Source organism: Eucalyptus grandis, chromosome 5 (assembly GCF_016545825.1).
Source record: "Eucalyptus grandis isolate ANBG69807.140 chromosome 5, ASM1654582v1, whole genome shotgun sequence".
Taxonomy (NCBI): domain Eukaryota; kingdom Viridiplantae; phylum Streptophyta; class Magnoliopsida; order Myrtales; family Myrtaceae; genus Eucalyptus; species Eucalyptus grandis.
In genome coordinates, this window is record NC_052616.1 from 56,118,105 (window position 1) to 56,143,403 (window position 25,299).

The 25,299-nt window shown below is 38.9% G+C and overlaps 1 protein-coding gene across 1 annotated transcript; it reads right to left on the reverse strand.

Moving 5' to 3' along the window:
• Positions 1 to 872: 872 nt before the first annotated feature.
• On the reverse strand, positions 873 to 12,193 carry LOC104447483 (cysteine-rich receptor-like protein kinase 10). Its single transcript, XM_039312908.1, has 5 exons — positions 11,122 to 12,193; positions 8,083 to 8,216; positions 2,843 to 2,964; positions 1,739 to 1,889; positions 873 to 1,526 (listed from the first exon to the last, which is right to left on the reverse strand). The coding sequence occupies exons 1-5, from the start codon at positions 12,071 to 12,073 to the stop codon at positions 1,191 to 1,193; spliced, it is 1,695 nt and encodes a 564-aa protein (XP_039168842.1). The 5' UTR covers positions 12,074 to 12,193; the 3' UTR covers positions 873 to 1,190.
• Positions 12,194 to 25,299: the final 13,106 nt, after the last annotated feature.

Here is a 25,299-nt window from a genome sequence, read left to right on the forward strand (position 1 = left end):
AACACTCGAATGCAACACATCCACAACATCAGCTGACTTGCTTCATCGTCTTCCTTTCAACATCCTTCCCATATAATGATATTGTTGTAGTTATGTAAATGAGCTAACGCTATTAGAAAAAACCGATAGGCAATGGGCAAAATTGTACCAAAAGAATAGAAGAAGAAGTCAAAATCGGTTTAAAACTCTCTTTATGGATGGCTTGTAGATCAGTGACCATTGTTGGTAAGGGTTTTGCAAAACTTGTTGGCCAAAAATCATTGGAGAAAGATAACAATCAAATGCTTGTCCTGGTCAACTCCATGATAAGATATTGATAGAGCTAATATAATTTAAATACCGTGACAACTAACTAAAAAGTTATATCAATCAATCTAAGAACTTAGAAGACACAATTGTAACAAATTTATTCTTGATTTCATAAAAGAAAGTGCATTCACAAAGCAAATAGATAATCTTCGTCTTCGTCTTGAACTATTGAGTCTGTCAAAGAATACAAAGACTTTCGGTTTCTTTTTTTGGGAACGGATCACTTTCATTCCTTCAACTAATGATTTCTGAAAACAAAGAAGGCTTACAAATAAAGGATTGCTTAAAAGGGCTAAGATGGGGTGGGCAACCAATTACATGGGAGGGCTTTGAGTCTCCTAACTTATTGGCCTTACGATAATGGTGGACAACTTGGATTTCATGGAGATGAGCTAGACAAGATTTTCATTCTACAATGAGGGCCCGCAAATCCCACCCAAGTTGATCGACACCATAGAAACAACCTATTAGAGATGGAGAACCAATAGCCTACGGATATAGTTTTAACAGCATCAAATCCCAACTAGTTTCATAAGTGAAGAAACGTACAGTCTAGTGGTCAATCAACAAACACTTCATTATTTAGTGAGAAGTAGTATTGAGCCTTATAGAAGCACAATAACGTACAAATGCACAAAATTACAGTAAATTGGTGTATGATTTACCTTCAAATAGTAACAAAAACTTAGAAGAATCATAATAATTATGATGGATAACATGTGTAGGGTCTTCTTTTAAATGCACACCACCCCTTTGAGCAATTAAAAGCTTATTCTCCAAATGCATAGATTTTTATTTATGCTTCATAAAAATCACGGTGCAAGGCCACACAATCTTACTATGAGACTATCCATGAAGAAAGATTTTGCTTATGCCGCCATTCACCTGGGGTACAATTCGGTAACTGACATGCCATTGATCGATGAAGGCATAGTCCTATTGGCGGATTCATCCGATTCAAGCTCTCTTATTGGGATGTTCAATCCCTGCGATATACTTCGGATGAAGAAGGCCGGATGTTGAGGTGATGTCAGAGTAATGGAATTACTACTGAGCATGAGAACTACAGTTGCCATGGTAGGTCTAATAGCCGGATCTTCCTGAATGCATAATAAGCAAATGTGCAGGCATCGAAGCACTTGATCTCTTGAATATGAATCCACGATAGCTGGGTCCAACACTTTCAAGGGCGTGCCTTCTCTCCATTGATTCCATGCCTGCAAGAATAAGTTCAAAAAATCTTCACAATATTCTCATGCAAGACATCTGAATCTTGCAGAAAACCACATATGACTAAAGAACAAGAGAATAGTCTTATGTGTTTATGCAGTTTAAAGTACTAGGTTTTTACAAAGGAATTTCAATTTCACTTTACCAAAATTGCAAAGCACGGTGTAATTATCTATCACAAGAGAATGGTGAAACTTACATGACTAGCAAGATATTCACCCCCACCCAATTGGTGGTGGTAGTTATTCCTCTTGCCGCAAATGATCTCTAGAAGTATTATGCCATAACTATAAACATCAGATTTCACTGAGAACTCTCCATGCATTGCATATTCTGGAGCCATGTAACCACTGCAAAAAGAAACATTAGCCACATGTATATAGCAAACATAGATGCAATCATGCATCCTTGAATAGATAAATGGGCAAGTCCATCATCCAATCAGAAAGGCATCTATAAGACTTACAAAGTCCCCACAATTTTATTTGTGTTAGCCTGAGTTTGATCAACTCCAAAAATTCTTGCCATGCCAAAATCTGAAATCTTCGGGTTCATTTCACTGTCTAACAAGATATTGCTACATTTGAGGTCACGATGGATGATTCGAAGACGAGAATCTTCGTGTAAATAGAGCATTCCTCGAGCGATCCCAAACACTATTTTATAACGTAATGGCCAATCCAATTGTCCCCTTTTTTCGAGATCTTCATCATTGTACCAATATTCATGAATATGCTAGGATGGGGCACCTATTCAAAAACTCAAGGCAAAGCTCATCACACATTACCAATATATATTTAATCTCATTCATCAATGGTAGCCCAAGAAAAACCTATAATTAGTTGAAAGAACAAAAACCAAGGGTTTCCAAAACAAGTGAAAGCTTGAGCATTTGATTTCAAGCAAATTATACATTTTGCACATAAGAAAGTTAAACTGCAACGTACCAAATAAGAAACAATCAAGGCTTTTATTTGGCACAAACTCGTAGGCTAGTAGCTTTTCGTTTCCCTCCAAGCAAAATCCGAGTAGTCGTACAAGGTTTTTGTGTTGAAGCTTCGCAACTAATAGAACTTCATTCTTAAATTCATCATCACCTTGTCTTGAGCTTTGAGATAGCCTCTTCACCGCAATTGTTTGTCCATTAGGAAGTCCACCCTTTGCATTTATCATTTAATTCCTCGTTAAAACTTCTTAAAAATAACTTTAAAAAGCTTTAAATGTCTATTTTTCTTTGACATCATTATGTTCAATCCAGATGTGAAGTATTCTTGATTGTTTCTAACTATAATCTGATACGCACCTGGAAAACTTCACCAAATCCACCTTCACCCAATTTGCTTTCATGAGAGAAATCATTTGTCGCGGCTTGTATGGTAGCCAAGTCATATTGCAAGGACTCCATGGTAATAAGTTCGTTTGCACCTGCATTACCAAACAACTCAAGTTGAATATCAAATTACATTGACAATGGCTCTTAGTGGCATTTGTAGGGTCACCAGTGCATGGGAATATTGTCACGATGAAGTGCACTAGATTAGACTACCATGGTCGTGTTGCCCTACCCCCAAAGCAATCTTCATTCTCTTGATTGGTCATGAAGCAAAAAAAAAAAAAAAAAAAACAAAAACAAACAAACAAACAAACAAACAAAAAAATCATCAATGCTATAGGAAACAAAGTAATGAGATGAATCTTGTATCATGATCACTTCTCTAGGCTGAGGGTAGCGTTAGGTCTGTTAATTGCAGTGCAGATGCTACTTTAGCTTAGAGGGAATTGTTAAAGAACATGAGTATTTTGAGGCCTAGTTATGTGGCAAGTAATCGTAAATCTATGTCGCTCCGGTATGACTCATGGCCTCCTAATGGCATATTGTTGTATGTATACCCAAGCAAAGTAGTTGACGATTCCGTTCTTCTTTGAACTGCAAAAGTGGCTATCTAATTTTTAACTCCATCTAAAAATGGCCCAATAACAGGTCTGAAGACTTGGTATCATCTAGGTAGCTATTTGTGGTGAATTTTTCCTAGGTCTTCTTAGGAAGACGAGATACTTGCATTGCTGCTTCAAGTAACATTCTTACCTCTGCTCAACTTGGGAGATTGTTAGGAATAAAGGCACAAGAGTTGAACGGCATCGAATAATTTGGCTTTCACTTAGTGTGCTGAGGTTTAGATTCATATTATGGTTAGCTATACAAAATAAGCTGCCTATATTTCAAGGAATTGATAGATAGTCTTCTAACCATGGCCAAACTATTTGTTTTTTGTGTCATGAAAGCACTAAGATTAGATCCCATATGCTCTTTGGACGCTATTTCTCTAAACAAGTCTAGAAGAGTTCCCTTCAGCTTTGTTTTCCTAATAGAGATGTTGGTGATTGGGAATTTAAATTGTCCTGATGCAGCAGGCTATGAAAGGGAGAAATTTTGTGGCATTGCTGCATGTACTTCATATTCAAGGTCAAAATGAGCTGTTACATTCACAAACTAGTCCTTCCACTGATGCATCATAATTGCTTGGGCAAACAAGTACAATTTTGAAGGCTGAAAGAGCATGAATAATCAGATTCTTCCATTATCAAATACCATCTTTGAATCTTAGTGTTGTATGTAGGAGTGACCAATTCTAGAGTGGGTCAATTTTGATCAAGTAGTATGAGCCAAATCTCTTGGTTCTAAGCCAGCCCATTCCACGAGCACATTTTTATGTTTTTGGTAACACTTTAGTTTATTATAATGAAAAAGGAAACAAAGTCCATGGTAAAATGGTTACATGGTTATTTGTACATTTTGAAGGCATAGTTCTAACCTTGTTGAGTGTGAAAGTTTTGATTTTTTTTGGAAGCTTCAGAGCCGATTGAGAACCTATTCAATTCAGAGATAGACCTAGATAGAGGGTGATGGCTTGGAGCCGAACCAACCAGGCCGTTTCTAGCCAGTTTCCTTATTGAAATGGACCTGATGCTCCCCCCTCGTTGTTATAGCAACATGTATAGGAGTTCCTAAGATATATGATTGTTGTGGGATATCTTGTCTCTTCTTGGTCAATGAACAAGCTTAACTTATCCATCAAAAAGATGAATCCAAGAAATCCTATTTGACGACGGATGGAGTTCAATTGATGAAGAAATTTGAACGAATGTATGGCCAGCTCTATTGTTTTATTGACAAAAACATTCTGTCGGCTAAGATTTCTCGGCATGGGTTTCTATATATCACATCTTGAAAATGAGGAATCTCGAATTGCACCAAACTAATTTACATATTTGAAATTGATACCTCTCTAAGTAAAATACTCGTACTTTTACTTAAAATACACTTGTGCTTGTACTTTTGAATAAAACTTCCTTTTATCGCACTTTTGCTAAGCTAACAGAGAATTACTTGTTTGCTTTTTGGAGTAAACCAAATTATACACATACAAAGAAAAGCCATATTATAGTTGGGTAGACTTGTTTTAGGTCCTTTCTTGGCTCAATTAATGATATGACACCCAAAATATGATCAATTAAATTTCAATTTTATAGAAATGAAACATTATTCTTGTGATCCCCATTTGATAACAAGAATTAGTAACAGATGTGAATTATTAGGTTTGATATCTACATTTCTATATTTTTTAATCGTCTTGTGATAATATTTTTCTTGTTTACAATATAACTGATGTAAAATCATGATAACACTATTTTATGATTCTATTATAGTGACACAACTCTTGTGATGTACAAATAAGGGATACGATAATATGTATGCATGAGTATTCTGAATCATATGACTTTAGTCTTGTATGATACTAACAAAAGTTGATACTGGTTGTCATTTAATTGATTCTAATATCCAATGTAAGTTGGCTTTTATTAATAAGTTTAAAAGGAAAAATATCGATATTTATGGCATTGATAAATACAAATACAGCGTTTTTAAAGCTTGTAATAAGGATCAATAGCTCCACTTGTTCGATTTACAGCTTGCTAACCAACTTGAATTGTGAAAGAGGGCATTGGCGTGGTTTCTATAAAATGTTCAACTAACATGTTATTGCTGTAGTAGCTTAATTTAAGCTTATAGAGTTGTCTCGTTCAATTTTAAGGTATTGCAGTTTTGGAATTTGTATAACTTGTCATGACCTACTTTTTTCATTCGAAGGGGAAAAGACATATACTCATGGGCATTGTCTAAAAGGCGGGCCTACAGCTCTTGTTTTAGATGTGAACTCTCTCAAGCCCATATCTCATGCGACTTGGAATATTCAAATTGAGGATGTAAAAATTTTCTAATAATGAGTCATCACTAATCTATTGACATCGATTAAAAATCAAGTGAGGCACGAGAGAAAACCTCACTTCCTATTTCCTATGCAACCAGAGAATCTATAGTTAGTGACTTGATTATACCAATTAATTAACTAGTGCTTTTTCGGTAGTTAATGTTTGTAGATATTTTGGATTCATTTTAAACCTATCCACTAACATGTGAGGTAATCGTGTTGGAACACAATCATTAAAATAACAATTGTCGGCCAGTGAAAGCATTAAATAAATTGCAAAGTAAAGCGTTATCTAATGTTAATAAATAAGAAAATGCCAATTCTAACTAGGCCAGTGGGAAGCCTTAGGAGTGCATAGTCTCATAACTGTTGAAATAGAAATGCGCAAACGAAGACCTAGCATTTGTTTCGAAGAACACTCAAGTCCAGTGATAAAGCCCTAAGAGCTTATTCAATTTTGAACATAATTTTATCAATGATTTTCACACATTTTAAGAGAAAACTACTTAAAAACTAATTTTTAAGATTTCTCATGACTCTTAGAAAGAAAATAAAATTTCTGGAATTCTTTAATTTTTAATGATTTTTTTTTTATAAAAAGCATATAATTTTTTAATTTATAATAAAAATATTTTATTTAATTTAGATCCGGGTTGTGCTGGGTCCGGGCTCGCTGGCCAGGGTACGCGGCTTGGGCCGCGATCGAGTTTGGGCTCAAGAGCCCAATCCGTTCAAGGCCTAGACTCCTATATAAGGCCTAGGGGCCCACAAGTTCACCTTTCTAATTCCCCTTTCTTCAATCCAGCCCAACCAGAGAGCCCAATTTTAGTTATCCTAGCCTAAAATCTGACCGGCCCAGCTCCCTACTCGGCTGAACTAAGCCCAATGTCTCCTAAGCAAAAGCCCTAAGCCCAACTTCAAATCCCCTCCTCCCGAACGTCCGCACATGGCATACTTTCCAGTTTTTTTATTTTTCTTTTATTTTAATTTACTATTTTTTATTTCTTTCCCACTCTCATCCTTCTTCACCGAAAACCCACTATTCTTGCCAAGAGCACACCATTCCTCATCAACAATTGGCCGTGGGAACCTTCTTTATCGACCTCAACGTCTAATGCCAACACTATCGGAGAACGCCACCACCGACCCAATACGTTCATCACCAATCATGACCGGAGAAGAACAAAGAACACGGATTTGGCTAAGACATTTTATCGAACATCTGGCAGGCATCGACTGACGGGGAGGAGCATTGACCGGTTCAAGACTTGAGCTCACATTGTAATCCACAAAGAATCAACAATCAGGAGTGGAAATTAATAGGGCCATAGCTCGAGACGGATGAAGCTATGGCCGGTCGTGTCTCCGAGCCAAGATCCTCGGGGCAAGGGAAGTTCGGACTGAAAAGACACTTACCGAAGATGTGGGTACCGGGAAAGCAAGGTCGGGACGACGAGGATAGCGGCCAAGGGTCGTCGAACTAGACTCCAGCGTGGCCAAGCGACTAGAGAACTCCTCCGCTCCTCCCTCTCTCTCTCTCTCTCTCTCTCTCGCTTTCAAGCACCGGCGCGCATGGCCTCCTGCCATGCCAACTGGCGCTGCCGGCCTGCCCCTCGACCGAACGTCTCGCGCGCTCGAAGCCCTGCCCTCTGTCACCCCTGTCCTCCGTCGCGTACGTGGTCCTCCTCTCTTCCCCCTTTTGTCTCTAGAAAGAGAAAGGGAGGAAGAGAGAAAAAGGAAAGAGCTGGGCTAGCAAAAACTAAAGAAGCCGAGCCCAATAGAAGAGACCGAAAAAGAGGGAAGGAAGCCGGGCTGGCCCATCCCCAGCCCAGTTTCGCTCTTTCTTTCTTTTTTTTTTTTTTCTTTTTCATATAATAATTTTTAAAATAGTAAATTATACTACTGATCAAATAATAATAATAATAATAGTAATAAATTATACTTTTTAAACATTTTAATATTAGTAATGCAAATGCTTCTAATGTCCATATGCCTAGTTGGCTTAGGTTAAAAATTAATCTCTAATTTTTTATGTGATTAATGAATGATTAAATTAGTTGTCAAAAATTAGGCGTTGGCACAACTCAATTCACAAGTTGCAATATTTGACGGAAATTTTTTAGCACAACATAGTTACAATTATACTAAGCAAACTCTTAATTTGTGTGATTTATATACCTTATTCCTTGTGAAAAATAAAAAAGTATCGTAATATGATCAATTCTATGCTATAGATAATTTACGAAAAAATAAAGGTAAATAGTCAATTTACCACTTTTTCCTTTGATGACTTCATATTTCTTTTTCCTCTTCTTCGAAGCAAACAAGTGAGAAAGAGAAGTATCATAACACCTCCAGTGGGAACGACTATGACAATGGTTATCACTGTGAATTTGTTGTTTTTTCCTGCACACATGTCATTACATATATGAGACAATTGCCAAACTAATCTAAAAGCTTTTTAGATGAAAGCATGGTTAACATTTAAACATTCTAACACCGCACTTAACGGTATTGGAATTAGACCTAAGACTCAAGTGTGAATATCGGTAAATTGACACGCTAGAAGGGACCTTGAGATACTTGAATGATGCGGCTTAATCGAGAAAGTCTAAACTTCAATTGCAATTCTAGCATCTGTAAGTATTTGTTTACAGTAAAACGACGGCGCTGAAGAAAAAACAAATTCTAGAATGAGCAAACCCCGTTTGATCACCTATCAATACGTAAATTAAATCTAAAGGAAGAGCATACTGAACTATCATATGTTATGATAACTACATTATCATCACATGCATGCCACCTTAACTCATTTACCCTTACACTTTGAACTGTGACTCCTATAGTTTCTCACCTCATTGCAACAACAACATGGATGACTCCAGATGTTGGACCTTTATTTAGAATGGCTCTTCCATATATTACTGCCAAAATCTCTTTGGTTTTCTATTTCTCATATACCTAGACCTTGCATCATATCATATGCCACGTTATATTGTCGCTACTTCTTTATCACTCTGTAGAGGGCAAGACGGACTTGATCATTTCTAGGGAAATCATAGTGTGCCCGCTTAGAAGAGAATTAGTGAAGTTCTCAAAAGAATCAGCAATAACATCATGCCTTGTTTCTCATTGGAAAAGGCTTCATTGAATTTTCCAAGTCCATCTTGAATTTGTTAAACTCATCCAAAATGAGCTCTAATTGATGTACCTTTGACCATGCTAAATTGAAACATCCTTTTGAGTAAGTAATTATTCAAACCCTCATCAGATAAAGCGACTCGAGTTTTTCCCATAATGCCGTCATAGCCTTTTCTTCGACCACTTCAATCAACACCTTATCTCATAGAATCAACAAGATTATGCTCTTTTCCTTCTTCATCAATTGTACTTCATCGGCGTCTTTCATTTCTTTCAAAAGTTTATCCTTACTGTCCAACTCCTTCACTGAATTTTGGATTGTTAAGGGCACAGATCTTAACGCTCCTCCAATTGACCTTCTCAGTCTCAACTCTTGCTCCAAACATGATCCCAAATACAATATTCCAAACAGCGATCAGATAACAAAAATGCTAGTTCTAGAAATCCTAAACTTAGGTTTGATATCAATTGTCATGAAATAACACTAAAGCCAATGAATATTGCAATTAAATACTCACAGGATAATAAGATATTAAATTATTAGAGAAATCAGCCAAATAATAAGAACATTATATACTTACATGACTCAATTTGATTTGTGGTATTTATTTTACCGGGAGAACCAACTGTAAAGAAATTCACCATGAATTCATAGAATTGACGAGTTTCAATTATTGAACCACTCAAGTGTTCCACCCTTAGATTACACTCCAGGAATTTGCAATTGTGTTTACTCACAACCTCTCATAGTCTCACTAAGAAAATTCAAAAAGGGAAAAACTAGACACTCCGAGCTCTATCTGTAATTGAATGAACTCCGCTTGTAATTTTGGCCGTTAGCGTAGCACATGAGCACTTGGGCTTTAATCTCTCTGAAAAACCCCGCTCACATTAACTTCATGAGGCAAACAGTGAGTTGGACTTGTTGGAATTACTTGGCCAGACTTAAACATGGACTTTGACTCCAACTGGAATTATGGTGTTTATTTTGCCTTTCAATTCAATCCAATTCAAGACTTCAGTCAGCAGCCAAGTTCTAATCGTGCCAAAATTTGTATTTCCACACAATATGGACTGAACTTCAACTGGGTCAGGTTTTCAGTCAACAGGTCCAAGCTCAATACTTAATTTTGAGATTTTAATCATGAGTTCAAGCTCGAAACATAATTTAACAAGCACTCTCTCTTAGCAGGCTGTATCATACATGATCAAGCTTTGCACTTGGGGACAAATCAAGCCCCACCATAACCCTTCCTCGATTGGTGGCAATACGGCAATCTGATTACCTTTTTCTTCGTTGAAAGAGGCCCCCAATGTCCAAACATATATATATCTTCCTACTAATACTAAATAAACTTAAATCTAGCAAGAAACATGTTCAAAATAACTAAGGAAAAAAACAAGTGCTCATGATAGATAACATGTTTTTATCGATGATAATTCTTCATCTGCATCCGTAACTAGAGGTAAATCTATATTCACCATTTTCCAACTTCTTGATATGGTAAACAGAGACTTGATTTTCTATTAAGACAAAAAATAATAATAATAATAATAATAATAACAAACGTACCACAAAAAGCGAGTCTTTGAGATAAAAGTGACCGGAGAATGGGCAGGTTGCTATAAGAGCGATGATAGAGACAGGACTAGTTTTTATTCTTAAAATAGCAATAAATTTAAATTTGAAGGAAGTAGGAAGGAAAGTAAATAAATCTAACGAAACTACGTAAATATGGAAATCATTAAGGGCACTATTGTCAATTTAGTGAAAAGGTGCAGATTTTTTTTTCCCCTTTTCTTTTTGGGTCGGCAAAAGCTGCAGATTAGTCGGCGGATGTAGCCACATCCTTTCTACAATCTACAGACTTCTATGCACCAACTATTTTCATTTGATTTTTTTCCCTTTTGTAAAAGAATTGTTGGAAGATGCAGTTAAGGCCGAGTCTATGGTGCCACTAGCAAAACCAAGCAAATTTGCTGTGCTCAAATCCGACTATCAACCTTGACAAGCTGCAGATCATACGGTCGACAAGGCCGTGCACAAGGTCACGAGAGGACAGACTAAGCTTAAAACTGATTATATCCCGGATTTTAATGTTTCAAAAGTTAAAAGACTCGTCCCTTCTGTGTCCCATCGGAAGAAAGGCAGAAGGAAAGTTCCACATACCTTCAGGTGTTGTCACGGGAGGAGGATGGGGAGGAGGAGGTGAACCTTCAGATGTCGTAACCGGAGGAGGAGGTGAGGCCTGCACTGCAGTGCCATTGTAAAAGGGGTACAACTCGAACCTCGCGTTGCAGCTCGGAGTTAATGCCCTCGCTCCTTGACTCCCTTCGAGAAGTTTAATCGCTGACAGGAGGCAGCTGTTACACTCCAACTCCATCAAGTCCGGCGTGCACTGCGCCATCGTGTACAGATTCTGCAAGCTTGTGAAATTCATCTTTGTGCTCGCGAATTTCTTCCCGGATGCTTTGCCCGAAGCCGTATAGGCAACTTCTCTGATGCTCCTTCCAAGTACTTGCCTGAACCTGGCCGGGTCAGAGATGTTCACGGTGTTGACCATCGTTATGGCAGGCACCTCTTCCATGACGGAGAAGATGTACTCGTTCGAGTACCTCAACATGCACTCGTTGTACCAGATCACAGAGACTCGCTGGTTGGGGCATTTCTGGAGGATCCCCTGTTTTCCAGTGGAGACGCAGTCGCTGCACGTGGCGATGTCGAGGTCACCACGGCAGAGGAAGAGCCCGTAGGCCTGATCGGGAGGGTTTTGGCCGGCAGTGGCGTTGGCGAAGCCATCGGTGCTGTTGTTGGCGGTGGAGGAGAGGGAAGAGAGGAGGGCGTCGAGGTTGGATCCGTAGGTGGAGTTGGGAGTGAAGAGGGTGGTGTTTGGGCAATCATGAAACAGATATTCGGGTGCCGCCTCAGAACTTCGAGTATAGACACTGAGAAAATTGAGGAAGAAGAAAAGAGAGATGGAGACGGTGAAGGAAGACTTCATGGCTGGTTTGGTGATAGCATGCGCTAGCGAGATCGGCAAGCAATTATAGGAACAACAATGTTTGAATTGTCGTCCCTCAAGAATTGTCCATTCTACACCTTCCATGCACTTGCACGCCATGGCTTCATCGAAAAGTCTTGTATGACTTTATGATGATGTGTAGTTTGTAGATGATTTGTACTGCGGAGGATCAATCTCACCCACTCTTGACCAAACCCGGCCGTTGCTCACTCAATCGCGATGGTCTGGTCCGAATTGATTTAGTTAGTTCCTAAATGAAAAATCAAGATCACCTCGGCACGCAGTCCACGACCACACCAGCTTCTCAGAACACTCGGTTTTAGAAATTTTTAGAAATTTGTAATTTTCTTTATTTTCCTTTTTAAATTCATCTTTCTGATTTCCTACCGACAAGGTCAAAGGGGTCTCGGCGAATGCCCACCAAAGAAGATAAATAGTAGAATAGGAAAAAAGGAAGAAAGAAAAAATAAAAAAGGAAAGAAGAGGGAAAAAAAGCATAGAAATTACAAAATGACATTATTTTGAATCTCATCAAACACATCAAATCACCAACCATTCCATAGGATAATTAACGTTGATTAGATCGCCACAAAAGCGATTTCCAACTTAAATTAACTTAATAACTACATTAGAAAACATCAAAAAGTTTAGTACTATAATGACCAAATGAAAAGCTTATCATTGACTTGGTAACTATATAATAGGTTTATAACTTTTTGAATAATTTTTCCATTTTTCCACTCCTTTTGTATTGTTAACAATTTTTTTGCGTACAAAAATATATATATCTCACATCATTTGTTTATGGAACATACGCTTAATATACACATATGGTCTCTCTCCATCTATTGACTTTAGTTTTTTGGAATTGTATATATTAAAGAAATCATATTCTACTTCAGTTTATTTTGTCTGTGTAGCCCGTTTGTCAATCATATGCCCATAATTGTCTTAGACGTGATTAATTTGGTCGCAATCTTTGATCTTCACTTCGGTGATAACACGTTGATCATTGTCTAAATAATTGGTACATATGTAAAGGTTAATATAGATTGGAGTAGACAGACAACAACGAAAAGGAAACGGTAGGGGTTCCTTTTCATATTCAAAGATGATTTTTTTCCGACACGGCTCTTGTGGGTAGGTCAAAGTGCTTTTGTCCGACAAGACTGAACCGCGTGCTGGGGTTTCTTTTTATGATTATCCAATGACGCGGTTTCTTTTTATATTCGCCGACTAATCGGTCTCCGGATTGGACGGACGACCATAAAGTCTCCAGAGCAACAATTGAACATAAAATAAAAAGGAAAAGACTTAAGATTGAATGATTGCTAATGAAAAATAGATCAACCGTATTTTGATCTCTTAAGTCTAACATTGACCCCTAATGATAACAGTTGGAAAATTATCCAAAAAGTCCTAAATCTATTACACTTTTATAAATTCAATTCTAAACTTTTTATTTTTTGTCAATTGAATTCATCCAATCAATTTTGATCGAAAATTACCGGCATGAACGACCGGTCTTTGTCATTGTATTTTTAAATAATAATTTAATGATATTTTTATTTTTTATATTTATATTTTCTCTTTTTTTCACTTTTCTTTGCCTTTTTTTCCCTATTATTGGGTTAGGGTGACAATCCTTGCCAACCACAAACAAGGGCCGCCGACCCTTGCCAACCATAAGCGAGAGAATCGTGCCCCTCACTAGCTCTGGGCAAGGGCAGCGTTGCCTTCGGCAGCAAAAGCAAGGGCTTGCGAGCCCTCACCCAAAATCAGCGAGGGTCACAATGAAGGCTAATGAACCCTCGCCGGCCCTCACCCAAAAATAGCAAAAAAAAAAAGGCAAAGAAAAGTAAAAACAAAACATAAAAATTTTCAAAATGTCATTAATATATTATTCACATCAGTGTTGGCTATTCACATTAGTAATTTCTGGTCAAAATTGGCTCGATAGATTTAATTGGAAAAATGTAAAAATTTTAGGATTGAATTAAAAAAAATGAGAAGTTTATGACTAAATTGGCAAAATTGAAATGTTTATGACTAAATTGTCAAAAGTACAACGGGTTTATGAATTTTTGGACATTTTCTCGATAAAAGTGTAGGGTTATGGCACGGCTATATACATAGTATTTCCAACATTTTCAGGATAAGTATTGTACAAATGTCATAATTTTCATATAATAGTCATTCAAGTATCATAACTTTTTTCCTTCGATCAATTGAGTACTATAACTTTAAAGAAAAAACACTCATCTAAGTGTTATAATTTTCAATTGATGAATGTTCTCAAAAAGTTATATTATTTAAATGATTGATTGAAAAGTTAAATGGCACTTAACTAATCAAAAAAAAAAAAATTATGACACTCAAGTTAATGAAAAAAAAAAGTTTTATTACTTGAATAAATACAGTATGAAGGTTATGACACTTATGGTATCATTTTTTCCAACATTTTCCTGTACATGGCCAAGAAGCTAGCTTAGAAAGCTTTATTTGGAGAATTTTTTTTTTTTTTTGGGTAAAGGAAATTTTTTTTTTGGGTTAAGGATTATTTGGAGAAAGTTACTAATGCGAAAAACTTAGTTTTTAATATATATTGGAACTTTCTATTGTATATCAAAAGTTAGAAACCCTATAGATAATGATTGAATTCTAGGTATAGCTTCATAGAGAGTTGTTGTGACCTATCTCTCGGTAGGGAAGAAAATAGATTTAGAGGCACTTGCTTATGAGACGAGTGGAATGATTCATTCAAATGATAATCTTGTATGGACCATCATTTGCTCCGCAAAGAAATCATCAATCACAAACGTGGAATTTCCTAAGTCCATACTTCAGGTGACATTGAACATTTGATTTTCATTCAATTAATAAATTAATACAAATTTCTATTAAGAAGTTGCCTTTAGCCTATTAGTGTTAGTTAGAAACTAAGTATGTTAGTATACTTTACTTCCTACGCAACTAGGGAATCTAGGGTCGAGAACTTAGTTGCACTACTTAATCAATTAGTATTTTTTCGGCACATAATCTTGTTCATTTTGAGAAGATTTTTTTCAAGCAATCTTGATTGATTTTGGACCTATCCACTAACATGTGATGTGATCACATGAGTGCGCAGTCATTAACATAGCAATCAACAACCAAAGAAAGCATTAAATAAATTACGAGGGAAAGCAAGCATCTAAGAAATAAATAAATGTCAATCCTAACTAGGCAAAGAGAAGCCATAATCATCATATGGAAAATGCCCAATCAAGAGCATTCTTCTTTATGGACAGAGTTAGAACCCTATGGTAGAGTCCTAAGAGCTTGTTCAAATTTTTAATGCAATTTCCTATATCGATGATTTTCCCATAACTTTAAGAAGGCTACCCAAAAGGACTATCTTTAAGCATTTTGGAGGGGTTCTAATTTTAGGAAATTTTGGAATTTTTTTAATGGATTTTCGAATTTTCCAAAAAAAAAAATTAATGATTTTCTAGATTTTCTAAATTTTTAATATTTTTATTTTTGTTAATTTTTAAAATTTTAAATTAATTAATTATAATAATAAATTCTTAATATTAACATAATATAGCATAAAATAGACATCTGAACTGGATTGCGACCGATTGTATCCACAAATGGATTGGGCTCAACAATCGAGCACAATCCCTTGACCCCTCGAAAAGCAAAGGTTAAAACGAAAGAAAAGAGCCTAGCCCAAAACCCATACAATAGGCCAAACCCAAATCCTTAAGAAGAGATGAGCCCAGTGTGGCACCCCCGAAACAGCCCCAAATCCGTTAGGGTCGCCACAGTTCGCTTACCTTTCACTTGCCCTAATAACATGTCACTCTAATACTATTGATTTTTTTCTAAGTATGTAGTAATTCGTAGACTAGTGTAGTGTAGACGATCCCCAGAGACGTGAAGTTCATTTATGAGTGACAGTAAAAGGCGACGGAAAAGTGCTCTAATAATTTGATTTTCAAATGGTTTCGTATATACGAGAAAATTCTTTTTAAAAAAGTTATGCAAAGTTGACAAAATACGATAAGAATCAAGCTATTGATCGACAGATTACAAAAGCCAGCATCGCAGCAAAAGTCAAACTACGATGCGAAGGCCACGTCGGCATTGAGAGCAGGTGAAAAGCGAGTGCTCGTTTAGCATTAATTCTTTTGCTCTAGTCAATAGTCATGATCACCTAATGCCCAGTTCGAAAACGTGTGCTACTTATTTGAGACCTTGGTGAGACTAGCAACCGAAACCTAAATTAAATTTGAAAACCTAGGTTTACATTGATTTTTTGTTCCCTATAGGTTTTTAATACTGAGCTACATGATAAGATTCTGTTTTTTGCTATTCTTTTAAAGGGTTTGGCTTTTGTGGTTTTACAGCAATAAATGCCAATTTTGGCAATTAACTTTAGAAGCTTTATATTCCGATTGCAAAAGATGAGTCCCACAAGTGCCCCGTTACAAATATAGCATAACAGTGCCACTAGGTTAACAGGCTCTTTTTACAAAGAGTTCTCTTTTCTAATTTTCATCTTTTAAGGTAAAATATCAATACAAAGTAAAATAGCTTTCAATTTTCATTTACAACAAGGAAATAGAAATGTCAGTATTAATGATGGCTCAAAATAAACAGGAAAACAAAATTATCTAATGAAGGTTCTTGATATGAACATCTTGCTAACTTGCTATGTCGATTGGAAATATAATATTTGAATCCGTAGTGCCACAATGAAAATTTTTTTCCAACGATTGTCCGTATTGACCAAATAAAATCAAAAGTTGAAAATCAATATGTGTCGACTAGTTAAAACATCAAGGCACGGAGTTAGATTTATTAAAATTAGGTTACAAAAATTTGACCCAAAAAAAAAAAAAAAGCTTACGAAACTGTTTTTCTAGGAGATATGTACAATTGTGAGTGATCCTCTAAATAATCTGTTGTATACAAGAATCAATAGTGGCCCGATACCTCATTTAAAAAATTAATTGTATAAACTAATCTTAGTGAGTCTAATATTTTCCTAAAACAAAACCCCATAATGTTGGCTCAGTGGTTTAGAATTTGGAGTATGTATAGAGCCAACTTGGTTCCCACAAGGGTTATTGATTTGCAAAATCAAAAGGGGTCTTCTTGTTGTTAAAAAGGAAAATCTCAAAACCAAAGAATTAAAGATTCTACATGGCTTACATTAGTGTGACCAACTCTGTATAAAATTGAATCTATCTTTAAAGTAAAATACTTGGCTAATTGTATCGTTAGCTTGAAAAAATGACGGTCAATTCTGAGCTCACACATTTTCCACAAGAGGAAGAGAGACCTATGTTTACCTTGGAAACTTCTTCGTGCTTGTGTTTGAGAAAGGAGACTGTTGTGGATGTAAAGGGAAAGAGAAGGTAACGTAAGACATCATCTCACTCCTGCATTTGTTTTGTCTAGGAGACACCATGCGTGACCTGTTGCGTATAAATGCAAATCCGGCAATAAGGAATAATTTGAGTCAATATGTAATTTGACTTTTAGGAACACCTTCTTGACCCTAAAAGTTCTTGGGGCTTTTCGGCTTCAAGCTGCCCAAAAAAATGACTGGCATCACTAGCTGGTATAATCATACCACGTGACTTTTAATGTTTGAATACTTGAACGTTTCGTCAGGTGGGTGCTAGGCAGTTCGGAAACAGATAACTTATTAAATTAATGGATACCAGGAGAAGATAATTGTATCCGATGTAAATTGATTCCCAATAATCTTATTTTTTAACAAGTTATGTACCAACACTCGAACATAGCAACTCTTCAACATGAGCCGACTTGCTTCACCGTCTTCCTTTCAGAGTCTTTCTAGAAAAATGTATTGTTGTAGTTACGTAACTGAGCTAACACTACTAGAAGAAATCGATAGGCGATGGGCAAAACTGTACAAAAAAAAAAAAGAGAGCCAAAATCAGTTTGAAACTCTCATTATAGATGGCTTGTAGTTCAGTAGCCATGTTGATGAGGGTTTTGCAAAACCCATCAGCCAAAAATCGTTAGAGAAAGATAACAATCAAATGCTTATCCTGGTCAACTTCATGATAAGATATTTGTCGCGACCTTTTTTTTTTTTTTTTTTCTGGCGCCCGCAATTGGGTACGAGCGCCTAAGGAGGCTAATGGCTCGGCTGAATTTATTAAGCCCGGACTCTCCCAAGTCCACCAATTCACGACTTAATGATTCAAGTTTTTAACCTATAAATCAAATTTTAAATTGGAGTCGCCACTAATCGATTTGGGGTGGGTTGATTAGAAACCCAAGTGAAGTATCGGGAGAAATACTCACTCTGCGCAACCAGAGAAATTAGGATCGGGGACTTCATTACACTAGTTAATCACTAATGCCCTTTCGGTACCTAATCTTGTTTAAACCCCGAGGTTTTTGGATGTTCGAGGGATTTTCCATGCATCTTTTGGGAGGAAAAGCATTTTTGAGTCTTTTTTTTTTTTTTCATTTTTGGACATAAAGAGATTCTTTGGATTTTTTTGGTATTTTTGGAAAAATACAAGTCTTTTAGGCTTTTTCTGAATTTTTTGGCTTTTTCATGAATTTTCGGCTTTTTTGGATTTTTGGCATTTTTTGGAAAATAAAATATTTTTTAATATTTTTCAAAATATTTTGGAAAATAAATTATTTTTGATTTTTCTCGATTTTTTAGAAAATAAAACATTTTTAATATTTTTTTGAAAATAAATTATTTTTGATTTTTTTAAATAAATTATTTTTGATTTTTATTTATTTAAAATATTATAAAAAGCGGCCCAGTCGGATCCGCGGGTTGGGTCCGACTGAGCCGGCGACCGTAAGCGGGCCCGACTCGGGTTTTTTCCTTTTTCTTCCTTTTTTTCTTTTCAAAACGACGCCGTGGCGGGCGTTTGGGGACGCCGGCCCGGTCCGGACGACCCGGGTTCCTAGCGGAACCCTACCCGGATCGGCTCAGGTCACCCGACCCATCCTCCAGCAACCCCTCGGACCGCAAACCCTACCCGATTTTCCGGGTCCGGATCCGCCGCGACCGGAAAATCGCAAACCCTAGGGTTTGCGAATCCCGCGCCGCGCGGAGAGGAGACCGAAGCGATCTGCGGCGGCGACGACGGGCCACGGCGGTGACGGCAACGACGATGGGGACCACGACGACGGCGACGACGACGGAATGGGATCGCGATGGACGGCGGGACGACGACGACGGCTTTTTACCTTCTCTTGAACGAAGGCGATGACGGCGACGGCAGGGGCTGATCTACAACGGCAGCGGCCACGGCGAGCAACGACGAAGCTGAGGGGCTTGATCTGCGACGGTGGAGGCCACGGCGAGGCCTAGTCTTGGTCGGATCTCGCCGGGGCTCTCTCTCTCTCTCTCTCCCTCGGGCTCGCCCTTTGAGCTCCCCAAAGTCTCTCGGGGACCCCTCCGAGCTCACCACACCACGGTGGCCCGAACTCGAGCTCCCGAAGTCTCTCAAGGGACCCCAAGCCTCGGCTGGCCTCTCTCTCTCTCTCTCGTCTCTGTCTCTCTCGTGTCTCCCGTGCTCGCTTCTCCGGCCGACCTTGGATCTCGGCGTGCTCGTCCTCGGCCCCCATTCTGAAGTCTCTCAGTGGGAGGTTTCGAGGATCTGCAGCTTTCGATCCTTCTCCGCCCTCCCCTCGTCGATGGTGGCCCCCCTCTATTTATAGGCGCGGGAGCGGCCGGTCGGTGAGGCTTTGACCCACCAGTTGGACCGCCGTCCCATCCGCCATCATCGCTTCCTCTGGTCACATCCCGTCGACGCCGCCTGCTCCTCTGCTCCGCACGCGACCGCCGTCCGCTCATGCTTCTCCGGCATTGCGCTTGCCTGCGCGTGCTCTTCAGTGGCGCGAGGAAGAAGACGACGCGGAGGGGCCGGGCTTGAGGCGATGATGGGCCGAAGGCCCATGCGGGGGCTGTTTCTTTGCTTCTTTTCTGTTTTCGTTTTGTTTTTGCTTTTTGTTTACTTTTATTTGTTTATTATTCCGAAAAAAGACAAGATAAATAAAATAAAAATTAATTAATAAGATAAAATAAACTTAATTAAAATTTGAGACGTCAACAGCTGCCCCTCTTTGAAGGTGAGCTCGCAGAGGTTGCATTCAAAGACAGACTGATGCCTAAACTTTATCCACGCGCGCGTAGCAGATTATATTTTATTTATGACCTATTACTCTATGCAGAAAAGAGCGATATAACATTACATATACTAAGACAGATAAGAAGATACCTGTAGTTACTTACTGGGATTGAGTGAGATAGGGCGTGAGCCCTAAGTTTGGCAAGTATCAAGGCGTCATCTTACCTGGTGATATGAGGAGGTTGTTTTTCCAGGGCTCGAACCATTCTTCGGTCACCTGTTAAAACAATCAATGATTTGTCTAGGACTCGAACCTTTCTTCGGTCGCCTTGACGAGAAATTGCTCCTCCAGGACTCGAATCATTCTTCGGTCGCCTGTTGGAGCAATTAGTGGTTTGTCTTGGACCCGAACCATTCTTCGGTCGCTATGACGGGAAATTTCTTCTCTAGGACCCGAACCATTCTTCGGTCGCCATGACGGGAAATTGCTTCTCCAAGACCTGAACCATTCTTCGGTCGCCTGTTAAAACAATTAGTGATTTGTCTAGGACCCGAACCTTTCTTTGGTCGCCTTGACGGGAGATTGCTCCTCCAAGATCTGAACCAATCTTCGATCGCCTATTGGAGTAATCAGTGGTTTGTCTCGGACCCGAACCATTCTTCGGTCGCCTGTTAAAACAATCAGTGGTTTGTCTAGGACCCGAACCTTTCTTCGGTCGCCTTGACGAGAGATTGCTCCTCCAGGACCCGAACCATTCTTCGGTCGCCTATTGGAGTAATCGGTGGTTTGTCTCGGACTCGAACCATTCTTTGGTTGCCGTGACGGGAAATTGCTTCTCCAGGACCCGAACCATTCTTCGGTCGCTTGTTAAAACAATCAATGGTTTGTCTAGGACCCGAACCTTTCTTCGGTCGCCTTGACGGGAGATTGCTCCTCCAGGACCCGAACCATTCTTCGGTCGCCTTGATGGGAGATTGCTCCTCCAGGACCCGAACCATTCTTCGGTCGCCTATTGGAGTAATCAGTGGTTTGTCTCGGACCCGAACCGTTCTTCGGTCGCCGTGACGGGAAATTGCTTCTCCAGGACCTGAACCATTCTTCGGTCGCCTGTTAAAACAATTAATGGTTTGTCTAGGACATGAACCTTTCTTCGGTCGCCTTGACGGGAGATGCACTGACCTTTCTTAGGGCATCTCATTTGTGGGTGCCCGATTTGTATCGAGGACACCAGTTGGTACCCGACCTTTCTCGGGAGATGCGTCGACCTTTCTCGGGGCATCTGTTTTGTGGGGGGTGTCTGACCTTTGTCGAAGACAACAGCTGGTACCCAAATTTTCTTGGGAGGATGCGCCGACCTTCTCAGGGCATCGATTCTGGAAGATACCTGGACATTTACAAGCATATCAAAGAGTACCGGATATTCACAAGTACCAACTGAAGGGTATTTGGACCTTTGCGGGCGTCAAAATGGGTATTTGGCTGACCATAGGCATTGAAGGGGTACTTGGATGATCACAAGTATGAATTCTTGGGGGATACTTGGTCAAGCTGGGTGTCATAAAAAGGAAGTACCTGGACAACGGTAGGTACTTAACGATATGGGGATACCTAGACAACAGTAGGTATTCAACGATAAAGGGATACTTGGTCAGTCACAAATATCAATACTCCGAGGACAACTCAGACAGGTCGAGTGTCATTAAGAGGGATTACCCGGCAAGTGGTGGGTACTCAAAGATAACGGGATACTGAGACAATTGCAAGCACCCAAACTCAAGGGACGACTCGAATAGGTCGAGTGTCAAGAAGAGAGTATCTAGACAGTGATAGGTACTTTAAGACAAACGGGGACATGGATATGCTTACCTGGCAATATCTCTGATCTCTGAGAGTATGTCTGCTATTTGCACAATATGCACACATGATTGTATCATGATAATTTTGTCAGTTTTGCATCATCTGATTTCCACCGGGAAGATTTTGAAAGACAACCTTCATTTAGAATGTAGATGTCTTGAGCATGCCAAGTGAGGGACTTTTAGTCTGAAAGGACTTTTCACTCACTCTCTTGGAAAAGGCTATCATGACCATTAATGCAGGATTTATAAGGACCATACTATCTCACTGTCATCATGTCAGCAGGGGTCTGCGTATTCTTGCAAACGGTACGACTTTACCAATGTGAGAGGTCTTTGTTGGAACTGTGATGAAGTCTTGGTCAATGGCTCATCAAAAGGGACCATCAAGGTCGAAGCCGATGGACAAAAATGCTGCACAATCATCTCCGGGTTTACAAGTCAAGAACCCTGCGAAAAGAGATAGAGTAATCTTGCTCGTACTTCTTCGAGCGATGTTTATGCACATATGAAATCCTACGTTAATTGAAGTGCCCTAGTCTGAAGAGACTTTTACAATGGGATGCAACATAGACTTGGCTCACATGTATGAGGGTGAGAGTTGGTGACTGTCTTGGCATTTGTCATTAGTCTTTCTTGTCAGATGGAAGTTCTATGGACCACAACAACTTTTTCTTGGCTGTATTTTTGACTGGGGGGCATTGGCCTTGGTTTTACCAGGCACACTGCTTTTTCATGCCCCTATTTTTTATTCCAGTTCTCCTTTTATGGGCATTGACCTTGCTTTTACCAGTACACTTTGCTTTTTTATGCCTCTGCTTTTTTTTATTCTTGTTGCTTGAGAGCTGATCTTGGCAAGCTTAATCGAAGCACCGTTATTAGACTCTTGAGTCTTCATCTTCAACTGGCGCTCAGGCTATAATAACTTATGCTTTGTCTTGATGTGAGGGTAAAATTACAGACTCACTTGGGTTGTACAATGAATACAAGTGCGTAAAGAAAGAATTGCTCTTCATGACTCTAGGGCACTTAAATTAACGCGAGTGTTCATATGCAATAAAGACACTCGAAGATTGATGCAAGTGCAAGCAAGAAAATTTCTATCACCTTTCTCACCTTGTGATGCTGACTTGTTTTCGACTTGCCCCAATGTGGGGTGGTTCTTTGACGGGGATATGAGAGAAGCTTCACCAGTGTATGGGGCTTAATGGGGTGAGCAATGAAATGCCTCTCACTATTTTTGTTATCGTACCATTCGCGAGAGAACTCTTTACCCTATAGTCATGGAATCTTCTGCACTCATCTCACAAGTGTATAGATGGGGGACTGTGTGTAGGATATAGCTTGCCTGTCATCATTTTGACGCGCCTCATCCAGCATGCTCAATTAATCTTGTATTCTTCACTTAGCTGTCTATTCTAATAATCCTTAATAGAATCAAAGATTTAGACAGACAAAATCATCACGCAAAATTCACTTGGAAGAAGGCATGCGGTGTATGATGCGAAAGAGTTTGTACTTTCAAAATAAATGAATGGTTTTTACTCAAGAAAAACTTATTAACAGCTTTAAGGGTCAACGAGAATAGTATTGTTAAATTTTGAACATCAAAATGGTTATTCACAAAGGGGTGTAGATAGATTGCTCCTATTGGTTAGGGATATGACACATGAATGATCAACCAAGGATTAGGAATTTGATTGGGCATCTCTGGTTTTGCCCCTGTAGAAGAGAAGATGTGCAAGTAGATTAATTAGTCTGGCCAAAATCAAATGTGAGTTGAGGCCTGAAGGATTTTCTGTCATTTGCTTTGATGATACTTTGTTTGGGAAAGCTTATCAAAGTCTGACATGCCTTTCATTGATTTGTTTTTCGCATCTTTGACGGTTAGGTGATCCTGTAAAAGACAAGAGAGAGCGTGTTAGTCACGAAATTTTTTTTAGAAGTCAATCAACTGGAAGCGATACAACATTACTCTTCGCTGGTTTGTAAACGATTAAGTGGACCCGGAGTACAAGGAGGACATGAAGTCTCGTGTCTTCCACTTCATCAGGTCAATTATTCTCCTTAATTGGCTTATGAATGGCATGTCCCTTTACACGAAGTCAGGTGAATTCGATACGGGTCATTCTCATGAACCTCACTTGGCCAATATTGACCATCAAGTTTGGTTTTTGATTCCGAATGTTTCCTGTCAGTAGGGAAAATACGTCAAAAGCGAGTTCAGATAGTGGGAGTATTGGAAACGATACCGAATTATCCTTCCCCAAAGTTTGTTTGCTGACTCTTAGGGATCTCTGTATACTGATGACAGCCTCTTCGTCTTTGATACAGTTTAATGCCTCTTTTGATTGGCCCTCCTCATAAGCGGCCCTGTGTACACGATTGATGATTTGCAACGCCTTCCTTTTGTTTTTGACCATATGACCATTAGCAACATTGAGCAAAGTCATGTACTTCAAGCTTCTATGGAATCTGAGATGGATAATCAAAACTTCTAATTCTCTTATGGCAATTACTTCTTGGGAGAGCATGCGTCGGAGCACGAAGTGAGGTTTCTAAGCCCTTAGTCATCATTTGAAATAAGGGGCTAGAGACTGTCTCAAACTGTCTAGATTTCCTCCCTGTTGACAGTAGCCAATTCAAAGAAAGAGAAAAGATCCCTTCCTTGTGCTTCTGGGTTTGTCGAAGTTGGAAGTCCCGTTGATGAAACCACAGCATCTGGTTGCTTAGGCACATTGTGGGGAAAGGATATTGCTCTGGCTTGTGAAGGAGTTGGGCAGGAGCGAGGTGGAGTGCACAGAGCTCTTAGGGACGACTTGATTTTCAACCGTATGCCTGCACCTATTATGTCTTATCTTCCCTTTCCTGTAAATAGAAGAGATAGGACATCATTTCGAAATTATATTCAAAGAATAAGACTTACCCTCTTTTGGTGTAGGATGATTCTTTCTATTTGCCCCTGTTTTCTTCGTAGGTTGTCTTTGAATTTGGCGAGTTCACCTGATGTGCTTGCTTCAAATGCCCCCTGTCACACTAAGTCAAAGGGGACGGGAATGATCTTTTAAGACATGAAGTGAGTGAGTCAGAGAGACAAACATGATTAAATTAATCATCTTGTTTTAACAAAAGTTTTTGGGTGATGAAATATTTTTTATTTTCAAAATACGTCTTTAGGGGAGAAAAAGCATGAGGAAGCCCAGCCCTCAGTATTCTCCTTGGATGATATTTTCTTTTCATGGTTGGATAACATCACCAGGCTGGTTTGGGATACCGCCTCATGCTCTCAAAATATTTTCAACTTTATTTAATAGGTGGATTTACATTTTGGAAAAGTGTTTT